Source organism: Crotalus tigris, unplaced genomic scaffold, assembly GCF_016545835.1.
Source record: "Crotalus tigris isolate CLP2741 ecotype Arizona unplaced genomic scaffold, ASM1654583v1 scf7180000017663.5292952, whole genome shotgun sequence".
In the NCBI taxonomy this organism is placed as follows: Eukaryota; Metazoa; Chordata; class Lepidosauria; order Squamata; family Viperidae; genus Crotalus; species Crotalus tigris.
In genome coordinates, this window is record NW_024096550.1 from 1,484,950 (window position 1) to 1,498,371 (window position 13,422).

The 13,422-nt window shown below is 49.6% G+C and overlaps 1 protein-coding gene across 2 annotated transcripts in view; it reads right to left on the reverse strand.

Annotated features, from left to right (window-relative positions):
- The window catches only part of PPARGC1A (PPARG coactivator 1 alpha), a 100,580-nt gene extending 88,440 nt beyond the window's left edge, over positions 1-12,140 (reverse strand). Inside the window, exons 1-2 of one of the 2 annotated variants that reach the window (XM_039335912.1) lie at positions 11,940-12,140; positions 3,410-3,589 (exon numbers count right to left, since the gene is read on the reverse strand). In XM_039335912.1, the coding sequence (XP_039191846.1) occupies positions 3,410-3,589; positions 11,940-11,987 (228 nt within the window). In that variant the 5' untranslated portion in view covers positions 11,988-12,140. The remainder of the gene's footprint in view (positions 1-3,409; positions 3,590-11,939) is intronic. The other variant, XM_039335911.1, reaches the window with a different exon arrangement.
- Positions 12,141-13,422: the final 1,282 nt, after the last annotated feature.

Sequence of the window (13,422 nt, forward strand, 5' to 3'; positions counted from 1 at the left end):
TAGTAAGGCCGTCTTTTGCAATTGACTAATAGCGAATTTGTCAATGCCAATGGTGTTCAAGTGGTGCTCCAGTTGTTTTGGGATTATTATTATTATTATCATCATCATTTTCAATGTTTACTCATAGAATGAACGTTAGTGTTCTTTCACCCTATGGACAGATTGTAGCTTACAGAACTGTAAGTGACTCGCTTAACAACGGGGGCGAGAAAAACCGTGAAAGGGGGCAAAGCTCACTTCTTTTCTCGCTTAGCAAGAGGCATTTTGGCTCAACTGTGGTTGTAAGTCGAGAACTACCTATAGCAGACTATGACTGAGTCGCCCTTGATATTTTTTTTTTTTTTACTTCCCTGTGTTCTTTATTCTGAATTTAATGCATGCTTGGAGAAGCTGGATTTAAGCAGAATAATAGCCCTGCTTTTTCCCCCCTTTTTTAAAAAAATCTTTTCCTGATCAGAAGCCACCGCACAGCACCTTCTATTAACCTCGTAGGAGAAAAGCAAGGAGAAAATTCAACCGGGCATCCTCAGCTTGCAAAAACACACACACACACACACACACACACACACAGAAAAACCCAGGGAACTTGCTCAGTAGATTTACCAGGGAGTGAAAATGGAGTCAAAGTGATTATCCAGTCTATTTAGCTAATAAGGGTAGATCTAAAATTGGGTTTCCCATAATACAGCTTCCTCTTCCGGCTTCGCTTCAAGCTAAGAGCTACGGCGGTTAATAAGTAGGCTTCAGTGGCTACCGTGCAAGTCTTTAAGGAGAAGAACTTACATCCCACGATGACAAATTGTGACTGGAAATATCAGCTGGCAGTTCTGCATTCTTCTCCCAGAAAGAACACCAAATTCTACAGGCCCCCATTCCCCTCTCACAGCACCCGTACCCTGCAATCCGAGTCTATGGCAACTCTCCATGGGAGAAGGGTTAGACCAGTGGTTCTCAACCTTTTTAGTGCCGCGATCCCCAACCGGTCGTAAGTCGAGGACTACTCAACCAGTTGTAAGTCGAGGACTACTCAACCTGGTGCAGCACCTTTTTCAGAATGGGACTTTTGGCGGGCTCAGCAGGGCAGAGACAGCCTGGACAATTCCTATTGGCTTTGGAAAGCCAATAGAATTAGACTCTATTCAAGAGAGTCTATTCTATTGGCTTTCAAAAGCCCATAGAATAAAAGGGAGTAGCACAGCCAAGGAAAAGGGGAAAAAAATGGCGGACTGCGTTGTTTGGCGACCCCCGTGAAATGGTCGTTCGACCCCAAATGGGGTCCTGACCCACAGGTTGAGAACCACTGGGTTAGACTAAAATGAAAGAGATGTTGACATAAAGCCATTAAAGAAAGGATGCAAAAGGAGGGACAGATTAAAATGTGATTTTTTTATTTATTTTAAATAATGAATAGAATAGAATAGAATAGAATAGAATAGAATAGAAATTAGAATAGAGTAGAATAGAAATTAGAAGAGAATGGAATGAAATGGAACAGAATACAGGAAATAGGGAAGAGGGAATAGGAAATAGAAGAGAAGAAAGAGAAGAAATGGGAAGGGAAGGGAAGGGAAGGGAAGGGAAGAGAAGAGAAGAGAAGAGAAGAGAAGAGAAAGAAGAAGATGGAAAGAGAAGAGAAGGGAAGAGAAGAGAAAGAAGAAGATGGAAAGAGAAGAGAAGGGAAGAGGAGAAAAGGAGAGGAGACGAGAGGAGAGAAGAGAAGAGAAGAGAAGAGAAGAGAAGAGAAGAGAAGAGAAGAGAAGAGAAGAGAAAGAAGAAGATGGAAAGAGAAGAGAAGGGAAGAGGGAAAAGAAGAGAAAGAAGAAGATGGAAAGAGAAGAGAAGGGAAGAGGGAAGAAAAGAAGAGAAAGAAGAAGATGGAAAGAGAAGAGAAGGGAAAAGGGAAGAGAAGAGAAGAGAAGAGAAGAGAAGAGAAGAGGGATTCTTTATTGGCCAATTCTAAATTTGTGTCCGGTGCCAAAGCTCACCGCGTACATACAAACAGCAAAGTGATAGGCCATAGGTGATAAATCATAGCTACAATCATTAATCGTTAACTTACAAACAACCATTGATAAACCATAAGAAACCAATAGGAGAAGATAGCAAGAAAAACAAAATGAGGAAAAAATGAGAAACAAGAGTGCTGTGGATTCTACGTGTTCAGCAAAGTGATGGCACAGGGCAGGTGGGGGGGGACTACCTTTACGCCTGGTTGTTTTGGCATGCCAATAAGGTGTTCATTTAAAAAAGAGACAACAGGTATTTCAACAGCCTGCAAGCCCAATAGCTCAAAGAAAAAACACAACAGCCATTCCCGAGGATCAGCTGGTGTGACATTTCTCCCTTCAACCATTGCAGAGGGAAAAGCCTTAGTTCTACCACCGCCAGGCAGCTTAATCATCATTAAAGCCTGCGATGTTATATGTAATCTGTGAGAATGAGAGGAATGTCAGGTTTGTCCTGGCCATGTCCCCCTGGTTGATGGGTGACCCAACGAGACAACAAGACAATCTCCAAGACAATCTCCATTGCAAAACACACTGTAAATCAGGCTGATAAGGCATCTAAGGGCTTCAGTAAAAATAACTTAAGATCTCCGGGATAGTTGTTCGTCTTTTAAGTTGCTACAGGACCCCTTGTACTTTTATCCATGACAAATTAACATTGTGAGCCCTGTGGCAATAGTAGGTCTCCTAGCCTACATCTTAAAAGCCAGATCTGTCTTTTATTGATCTTCAGGAAGTAGCCGGGGGGATTTTTGCAGCTGAAATGTGGAATAAAAATGTCCTAGGCAGGTATTATAAGAAACGGTGGTGTACATATTTCACAACACACACACACACACTCCAAAAAGTAGGACCGGTCCTTCACGCACATCCAAAATTTACATCTACTAAATTCGAATCAAGATTTATTGGGACGATCGAAAATCAATCGGATTCCATGACTAATTACACCAAAAGCTACAAATTATTTCAGGAACTGAACCTGCTCAGAACTGACAGCACAACTTTCAAGCGTCAACTGATGGAGGGGCTGTAAAGCAATGGGCATTTCCAGACACAGATATTCGCCACTCCTGCAAAGACTCATATTTATTTATTTCTGAGAAAGATTTTTAAATCCGCCTGTCTGAAGTTTCTGGGCAGCACATAACTCGAGTTGATACACAGAAGACATTGGGCTTACAGAAGTGAATTTGCTGCCACTAAGACAGGCATGCTTTAGGGGAATTTCTGCGTCTATCTCATAATTTTGTATCTGCAGATTCCAAAATTCAACAACTCCAATTCCGTCTGAACGTTGAGAACCTGTTCCTCAAAGAACACCCACCTCAAAGACCAAAGCAGAGAGAAGACCGTCGCTGAGAACACTAAAATTCACCTGGACCAGCGTTGGCTTTGCTTACCTCAAATATGTTGGATGTCTCATTAGGATACGGATGGGAGATGATTTCCGATTGGTCACTGTACCACTTAAGCCCACCCAGGAAGCCGCTGTCCTCCAGATCGTTGACATCTAATTCGGAGAGATCAAGTTCCGGAAGGTCTGGACAGAGAGGTTGGTCTTCCCCAACTAAAGCAGCACACTAAGAAAAACAAAGGAGAAAAACAAGAGAAATGGGATAAAATGGAGAAGAAGGAGAAGGGGAAGGGGGAAAAGGAGAAGAAGAAGGAGAAGGAGGAGAAGGAGGAGAAGAAGAAGTAGGAGCAGGAGAAGAAGGAGAAGGAGGAGGAGGGGAGGAGGAAGAGGAGGAAGAGGAGAAGAAGAAGAAGAAGAGGAGGAAGAGGAGAAGAAGGAGAAGAAGGAGGAGGAGGAGGAGGAGGAGGAGGAAGGAGAGTAGGGAGAAGAGAAACAGGGGGAGAAGAAGGAGAAGGAGAAGAAGAGGAGAAGAAGATGGAGAAGAAAAAGAAGAGGAAGAGGAGGAGGTGTCACATGATCCCCTTTTGTGACTTTCTGTTGCGCAAAGTCAAGGGGGAAGCCAGATTCAATTAACAACTGTGAATCTGCACTCAACAACTGCAGTAAGTCACTGAACAACTGGGGCAAGAGAGGCCGTGAAATGGGGCAAAACTCACTTAACCAATGTCTCATTTAGCAGCAGAAATTTTGGGCTCAATTGTGGCCGTACGTCGAGGTCTACCTGCTACTTACTCCAGGTTCTTTTAACCCTGTGCATAGGCACCAACCATCTCTGAAAATAAAACTCATTTGCTGAATTAAAATCTTCAGCACCGGCCCTACCAACAGAACAACAGAATAACGGAGTGGGAAGGGACCTTGGAGGTCTTCTAGTCCAACCCCCTGCTCAGGCAGGAAACCCTACACCATTTCAGACAAATGGCTGTCCAGTCTCTTCTTAAAAACTTCCAGTGTTGGAGCCTTCACAACTTCTGGAGGCAGGTGGTTCCACTGGTTAATTGTTCTCCCTGTCAGGAAGTTTCTCCTTAGTTCTAGGTTGCTTCTCTCCTTGATCAGTTTCCATCTATTCATCGATCCATCCATCCATCCATCCACCCACCCACCCACCCACCCACCCACCCATCCATCCATCCATCCATCCATCCATCCATCCATCCAATCAACCAGCCACTGATTAATTGTTCTCACTGTCTGGAAATTCCTCCTTAGTTCTAGGTCGCTTCTCTCCCTGACCAGCTTCCATCCAGCCAGCCAGCCAGCCATCTATCCATCCATCCATCTATTCATCCATCCATCCACCCACCCACCCAAGAGCAGTCTTTAAGTAGAGAACAAGGTGGAGTGTTATCCCACCTCCCTCCTTCCTCCAAACCAGCTATTAGCAGATCACTGGGATGAACCTGGACTTGGTCTTTCAGCAGCAGCTGTCCATCTCCAGTCCAAGCACGAAAGGAAGAAGCATCTGAAATGTCACCAGGACAAGGCCAGCTCTCCTTTCCCCTTCTTCTGCGAATCACGCCCAAAGTTATTATACACCTGTAAGAGGAGGCTTCCCCATCTGGGCTACACCTTTGTCATAATAAACAGGTGCTGAAATCCCTTTGTGGAACGAGAAAACAGAGCATCGGCCAAATAAGGACCGAATATCTATAAACGCCTCAAAATGGAGGGAGGGAAGGAAGGAAGGAAGGAAGGAAGGAAGGAAGGAAGGAAGGAAGGAAGGAAGGAAGGAAGGAGAGAGGGAGGGAGGAAGGAAGGAAGAAAGGAAAGAAGGGGAAGAAAGGGAGAGAGGGAAGGAAGGAAGGAAGGAGAGAGAGGGAGGGAAGGAAGGAGGGAGGGAGGGAAGGAAAGGAGAGAAGGAGATGAAGGGAGGAAGGAAGGAAGGAAGGAAAGAAGGAGAGGGAGGGAGGGAGGAAAGGAAAGGAGAGAAGGAGGGAGGGAGGGAAGGAAGGAAAGAAGGAGAGAAGGAGAGGGAGGGAGGGAAGTAAGGAAGGAGAGAAGGAGATGAAGGGAGGAAGGAAGGAAGGAAAGAAGGAGAGGGAGGGAGGAAAGGAAAGGAGAGAAGGAGGGAGGGAGGGAGGGAGGGAAGGAAGGAAAGAAGGAGAGAAGGAGAGGGAGGGAGGGAAGTAAGGAAGGAAAGAAGGAGAGGGAGGGAAGGAAGAACCGTCATAAATACGAGTCAGTTGCCAAGCGTCTGAATTTCTGATCACATGACCATGGGATGTTGTAATGGTTGTTTAGGTGTGAAAAATGGTCCTAAGTCGCTTTTTCAGCGCTGTGGTAACTTTCAACACTCACTAAATGAACTGTTGTAAGTTGAGAACCGCCTGTATTACGTCATAATGAAAAGTCAGGTTTCCAATGAAGTCACTTTATTCGGTCGATTTATCCGCGTTTAAGGAAAAATGGCGGATAATCCAAAACTTAGAATAGAACATCAGCGTTGGAGGGGGCCCTCGGAGGTCTTCTAGTCCAACCCCCCTGCTCAGGCAGGAGACCCTATAACCATTTCAGACAAATGGCTGTCCAGTCTCTTCTTAAAAACCTCCCCTGTTGGAGCATTCACCGTTTCTGTTCCACTGATTGATTGTCCTCCCTGTCAGGAAATTCCTCCTTAGTTCCAGGTTGCTTCTCTCCTTGGTGAGTTTCCATCCGTTGCTTCTTCTCCTGGCCTGGATAGGGGGCTTAGGATCATGGTCAGATGTCCAAGGCCAGAGATGGCAAAGAAGACCAGTTATATCTCATGTTCTAGTCTTCCTCCATGTTCTTGAGCAGTGTTTCTCAACCTTGACCATTTTAAGGCATGTGGACTTCAACTCCCAGAATTCCACAGCCAGCCAATGCTGGCTGTGGAATTCTGGGAGTTGAAGTCCACATGCCTTAAAATGGTCAAGGTTGAGAAACACTGTTCTTGAGTGAGGTCAACTAAGGGGGCACCAAAGTCCTCCCAACCCACGAATCTATCAACCTAGAACATAAGCAGAGATTTCTATCTGGAGAAAGCTGGAAAGGACTAAACTTTCTGGAAACATTTAAAATAAAGTCTTAGGGGAGGGAAGGAGGGACTGGGGGAATTATTACTGCAGAGTCCAAGTCTGCTATCGTGATGGCAATGTCCATATCTGAACCGAGAAATGAGGTCGACAGGCACCCCACCCACGATTAAGGCTACAATTTCGAATCCAGAGAGTACACAAAGCAGGTGAACAGATCACAGAGCAGAAGAGGGGGGAGGGGGAAGTATAATAGCTTTAGTATAATAGCTCCTTTATCCGTATCCTTTCCGAGTGTCAGTGGTACTAATCCTGGCGTGATCCGAGGTATCTGTGCGCTCACCGTATATCGTGTGCAAAGGAACAAAAAAGATTCGTCGACGTTACTGTAAAAAAAAAAAAAAAAAAAAGACCTGCCTTTCCCAGTCTAAATGCTAATAGAAACAGGGTCCTTCTCTTGATGTACAAATGAAAATCTAGGGCCTTGTCTGAAAAATTACAATGCTTAGAACTCTTCTCCAGGTTGGGGTTATGGACGTCAAAAGCTCAAGAACCAGGAGTGTGCAAAACAGCTTGCCAGGCTGTTGTTGTTGCTTGCCAGGTTGTTGTGCCAGGTAATTGTTGTTGTTGTGCCAGGTTGTTGTTGTTGTTCTTCTTCTTCTTCTCTTTCTCCTCCTCCACTTCTTCTCTTCTTCTTCTCCTCCTCTTCTTCTCTTCTCTTCTCTTCTTCTTCTCCTCCTCTTCCTCCTCCTTTTCTTTTCCCTCCCCTCCTCCTCTTCCTTCTCCTCCTGTTTCTCTCCTCCCTACTCTCCTTCCTCCTCCTCCTCCTCCTTTCTTCTTCTTCTTCTTTTTCTTCCTCCTCCTCCTCCCCTTCTTCTTCTTCTTCTTCTTCTTCTTCTTCTCATCCTCCTCCTCCTTCTTCCTCCTCCTCCTTCTTCTTTCTCCTCCACTTCTTCTCTTCTTCTCCTCCTCTTCTTCTCTTCTCTTCTTCTTCTCCTCCTCCTCCTCCTTCTCTTTTCCCTCCCCTCCTCCTCTTCCTTCTCCTCCTGTTTCTCTCCTCCCTACTCTCTTTCCTCCTCCTCCTCCCCTTCTTCTTCTTCTTCTTCTTCTTCTTCTTCTTCTTCTTCTTCTTTCTTCTTCTTCTTCTTCTTCTTCTTCTTCTTCTTCTTCTTCTTTTCTCCTTTCTTCCTCCTCCTCTTCTCCCTACCCTCCTTCCCCTCTTCTTTTCTGTCTAGTTAAAAGGGGCTACCTTCTCAGAACAAGTCCACAGATGGACACACACACTGCAGAGGCCATCTTGGAGCCACCTAAGAAATAACCCTGTAGTAGCATTCCTGATCCTGTGCTTCTGAAACAGACACCACTCCAGTGCAATTTTCATTTAGTCTGAATGACTGCGGTGTGTCGCTTTAACCACCCCCCAAAGGGAGAGTTACAGAGGGCGGGGAGGGGGAGGCAGATCAGAGAGAATAGCCCAAGTGAAAAAACAAACAACCCCCCCCACCATCCATTCTTGTCCATGTTGACATGGTAATAAAATTAATCCTTCTGGATAGAGGCTGGCAGTTCTGACTCCAGACACATTAGTAGCAAGTGTTCCTGTTATTAGTTTAGCTTTGGCCTTTGGGTGATGCCAGCTTGAACATGCTAACTCTTATCACTGTCCTCGTTTGACTTGCAGAAATTTGGCGTTTGCTGTGCGCTCTCTCTCTCTCTCTCTCTCTCTCTCTCTCTCTCTCTCTCTCTCTCTCTCTCTCTCTCTCTCTCTCTCTCTCTCTCTCTCTCTAACAGGTGCACCTTCTGCATTCCCACCCCTTCTTCTACTCCCAGCATAGGGACCAGGCTTCCCAATCCTACTCTTCGTTTTCTACGAGGCTTCAGGGGACATTTTGAGCCCTCCCCAAAATGCAAAGGCTAATCTGTCACACCCCCTCCCCCCAGACCCTCCCCACTCCCTGGTGGGCTTAGCAAAAATAAAAGAGCAAAGAATACATGAGTTTCACTGGGCCTCTGTGTTAATGAATCGTCATAATTAAGCAGACTTCCCCAATAACCTTTAGGGAGGCTCCGGTGCCTTTGAAGGTATTTTATTTATTTTATTTTTAAATAAAGTGATTGGGCGAAGAGGAGGGGAGCGCAGGCTAATCGCCAGTTATTAATGAAAACAATAATCTGCATTTCACAAGGTTGTCTTTTGAAAGAGAGCGGGGAGGCTTGGCACACTATTTGCAGCCACCTTGAACCCTCCTTAAACCCAGAGACCCTGGAGGGGGGGGGTTTGATCCATTTTGGGGGGACAGGCCGTCCTGGCCGGGACAGCATCAAGCATTTCTGGGCTGAAAACTCCCACTCCGAGTATTTCAACCCCTCTGGGGTGAAGCAGAAGCACTTTTAGGAACTGAAAAGGTGATCCCTCTGAAGGGCAGCAGTTGCAGGCAGATAGTAAGTTGGCGGCTGCATAGAGGATACCTCTTGCAGGCACACACACACACACACACACACACATACACATACAGGCACACAATGTACTAAACAACCTGCCGTTTAAAACACCACAGCCCCTCTCTTTCCAATAAGCAAAGCAATGCTAACCCAGGCTGGCTCACTAGCCTGCATTACATTTTTCTCACTACCAGGCTGAAATTCCTGCAGGAAAGCTGATGATTAAAATAGATGATCACCATTTCCACAGATACCGGGTTCCTCAAATAAGCAGCTCCTAAGACCGTTAGGAATAATGCATGACGGAAAAAGAGAGAAGAAAGAGGGAGGGAGGAGAGGACGCCACAGGGGAGGGAGGGAGGGAGAGAGAGAGAGGGAGGGAGAGAGAGAGGGAGGGAGGGAGGGAGGGAGAGAGAGGGAGACAGAGAGAGAGGGAGACAGAGAGACAGAGCGAGAGGGAGAGAGGAAGGGGGAGAGAGGGAGAGAGGGAGAGGGAGGGAGGGAGGGAGGGAGAGAGAGAGAGAGAGAGAGAGAGAGAGAGAGAGCCCGCACAATCAACAGCAGGGCAATAATCAACTGGATACTCCCAGCTATTCAGAAACAAATTAGAACATTTGGAGCCCGTAAAAGTCACCCAGGTTACAGCTTGGGGCCAGAAGAGCTACGGAGACCTATGAATTATCCATAGACGTTCACGTTACTTGGGAGTCAAAGCCCAGAGAAGACCAATTGCCCTAAGCAAGCAAACAGAACTTATTCCGGCAAAGTGAAAACAGAGTAAAATATTTTTAAAAAGAGAGAAAGAGGAGGAAGGAAGGAAGGAAGGAAGGAAGGAAGGAAGGAAGGAAGGAAGGAAGGAAGGAAGGAAGGAAGGAAGGAAGGAAGGAAGGAAGGAAGGAAGATAGGAAGGGATGGAAGGAGGGGAGGAAGGAGGGGAGTGAAGAAAGGAAGGAGGGAGAGGAGGGAGGGAAGAAAGGAAGGAAGAAAGATAGGGAGAGAGGGAAGTAGGGAAGGAAGGAAGGAAGGAAGGAAGGAAGGAAGGCAGGCAGATAGGAAGGGACGAAGGGAGGGAAGGAAGGAAGGGAGGGAGGGAGGGAGGGAGGGAAGGAAGGAAGAGAGGGAGGGAGGGAGGGAGGGAAGGAAGGAAGAGAGGGAGAGAGGGAGGGAGGGAAGGAAGGAAGGCAGATAGGAAGGGACGAAGGGAGGGAAGGAAGGAAGGGAGAGAGTGGGGAGGGAGGGAGGAAAGGAAGGAAGGAAAGAAGATAGGGAGGCAGGCAGAGAGGCAGAGAGGAAGGGAAGGAAGGAAGGAAAATAGGAAAGAATGAAGGGAGGGAAGGAAGGGAAGAGGAAGGGAAGAAGATGGGGAGAGAGGGAGGGAAGGAAGGAAGGAAGGAAGGGAGGGAGGGAGGGAGGGAGGGAGGGAGGAAGGAAGGAAGGAAGCTCTCACAACAAGGGGAAAATAATGACCAGATGGAAAACCCAAACTCCCCCACCCAGGATCGCCCCACGTCTTCTGCACCTCTGCACAGCGGAACCACCGGGGTGATCTCCCCCCCCCCCCGTCCAAAGAGCCTTCGGAAGGCCGCGCCTTGCGGGCTTCCTCCAGATAAATCCACACGAAATCCCGCGGGTGGGGCGTCATTTTTTTTTTTCGGGGTCCTAAAGTTTCTCCAAGTTTGAAGAACTTCTTCGGGCGCAGCCCCCCCCCCCAGGATACTCGGGGCGGCCAATCAGCCTCGCTCCGGGCGCGCCTCTCCGCTTCTTTACCCTTCCCTCCCTCGCCCCCCCGCCCCCTCCCCAATTATGAATCCTAGCCAATTGCATCTTCGCTGCATTGACTACTACTACTACTACTATTATTATTATTATTATTATTGCTGCTGCTATTGTTATTGTTATTGCTGTGGTTGTTGTTATTGTTGCTGTACTTGTTGTTGTTGTCCTTGTTGCTGTGTTAACTCCAGCAGCAGCGTCAGGAGCCCCAAAACTCCGATCCGCTCCGTCCCGGGCGGCGTCCTGGGCTCTTGGCCGGCCCAGCCCCGTCTGGCCGTCGGGATGAACCAGCCCGTCGCCCCCCCTCCCCGTCCTCTCCCCCAGGAGCGTCTCTGCCCCGAAAGAGGAAGGGGGGCATTCCCAACCTGTCACCCAGCCCCGGCTCGCCCGGGCGGATCGCCGCCTGCCAGCTGAAGCTGCGCCCCGGAGGAGGTCGCCTCTCTCGCTTCGCCCCCCCAGCCCCCCCTTTCGCCCAGCTTTGGAGGGGAGCTCGGTTCCTATCGAGGGGGGGAGACCCGCAGCCCAACCCGGCGACTGGAGAGGGTTAACCCCCCCCCGGAAAGTAGTTTTCTAGTGCAGAAAATCTCTTCCCGGCGCCCCCCCCCCAAAAAAAGAGAAGGAGCCGAGATCGGAAATAAAAAGCTGCCGAAGCAACCGAAGGCTAATCTTGAGACAGAGGGAGAGAAAGAGAGAGAGGGAATGAGAAGGAATGAGAGAGAGAGGGAGGGAGAGGAAGAAAGAGAACGAGGGAAATGGAATGAGGGAAGGAGAGAGGGAAGGAGAGAGGAAAAGCGAGGGGGGGGAAGGAGAGAGCATGAAAGAGAGAGAGCGAATGAGAGCGAGAGGGAATGAGGGAGGGAAGGGGAGAAAGGGAATGAGAATGAGAGAGGGAATGAGAGAGGGAATGAGAGAGGAAAGGAGAGAGGGGGAAGGAGAGCATGAAAGAGAGAGGGAAGGAGAGCGAGGTTGAATGAGGGAGAGAATGAGAGAGGGAAAAGCGAGAGGGAAGGTAGAGAGGGAAAGAGAGAGGGAACGAGAGAGGGAGAGGGAAAGAGGGAATGCGGGAGGGAGAGGGAAAGAGGGAAAGAGAGAGGGAATGAGGGAGGGAGAGGGAAAGAGGGAGGGAGAGGGAAAGAGAGAGGGAACGAGGGAAGGAAAGGGAGAGAGGGAAAGAGAGAGGGAATGAGGGAGGGAAAGAGGGAAAGAGAGAGGGAACGAGGGAAGGAAAGAGAGAGGGGGGCAATCCGAGCCCCCCAGCGCCGGCCGAGGGATGCCCGCCCGTCCGTCTCCCGCCCCCCCCCCGCTCACCTCCAGCTCGCCCCAGCCCGCGTGCGGGGGCCCCGGCGGCCACGCCATCCAGCTCCGGAGCCGCGCTGCCCCGGCGGAGGGAGCCAGCCAGCCCGCCCGCCTGCCGGCCAGCGAGGAGGCGGAGGCAGCCCGGCAGCCCTTCCCGGAGCGGCTCCCGCGGCCCCCGGCTTACTACTCTGCCCGCCGCTCACGTGAGCCGCCCGGCCGGCAGAGCGGGAGGAGGAGGAGGCTGGCCCGCCCCCCCCCCGCCGGGGAGGGGAGGGGGGGATACGGAGCCCGCTGACGTCACGGCCACAGGCTGCGCGGGGGGGGAAGAGGAGGGAGGCGGGCGCGCGTGGCCGAGCCCCCGCCCGAGCGCGCCCCCGCCCGCCGCGCACCGGCTGCACGTGGGGGGGGGGAGAAGGGGAGGGGGCGGGCCTTGAATTCCCACTTTGGTTGGGGGGCTTGAAGCGGTCCCTCCCCTCCTTGTCCTTCTCTCTCTCTCTCTCTCTCTCTCTCTCTCTCCTTTCTTTCTCTCTCCCTCTCTCTCCGTGCCCCTCCCTCTCCATGTCCCTCCCTCCCTCTCTCTCTCCATCTTTCCCTCTCCCTCTCTCTTCTCCCCTCTCCCTGTCTGTCTCTCTCTCTCCCTCTCTCTGCTCTCTCCATCTCTTTCCCTCTCCATCTCTCTCTCCCTCCATCACTCTCTCCCTCTTCCTCTCTCCCTCCCTCTGCATGTGTGTCTGCCCCCTCTCTCCATTTTTCCCCCTCACTTCTCTCTCCCTCTTTCCCTCTCTCTCTCTCTCTCTCCCTCCTCCCCCCCCCTCCGTTCTTTTTCCGACTCGTGCCCAGCATGCCGGGCAGCTGCCCAAATGGAAAAGCCCAAATGGAGATGCCAAAAGGAGAAGGTTGATACTTTTGGAAGGAAGGAAGGAGAGGGAGGGAAGGAAGGAAGGAGAGGGAGGGAAGGAAGGAAGGAAGATAGGGAAGGAGGGAGGGAGGGAGGGAGGAAGGAGAGGGAGGGAGGGAAGGAAGGAAGGAAGAACGGAAGGAAGGAAGAAGGGAAGGAGGGAGAAAGGAAGGAAGGAGAGGGAGGGAGGGAGGAAGGAAGGAAGGAGAGGGAGGAATGGAGGGAAGGAAGGAAGGAAGAAGGGGAGGAAGGAAGATAGGGAAGGAGGGAGGAAGGAAGGAGAGGGAGGGAAGGAAGGAAGGATCATCAGCTCTCTTCTGATGAAATAAAAAGTTTAAAACAGCCAAGACCAAAACAGGAGATTAAAAAGCTGCAAAACACATTAAAAAAAAAAAGACAGGGGAGTTGAAAATAATGGGTTTACCACCACCCCTCCCCATCAACCTTAGCATGTCCTGGAAATGCAGGAGTTAATCTTTTCAACTGACCTGGTTAACCTTTTAGGGTCTGTTTCCATTGTGCAGATACACTGCTCCTATACAAGGGAGCTCTCTTTAATGCAGTGAAGGGGGGGGGGGAGCTGCTTGGATGCTGCAA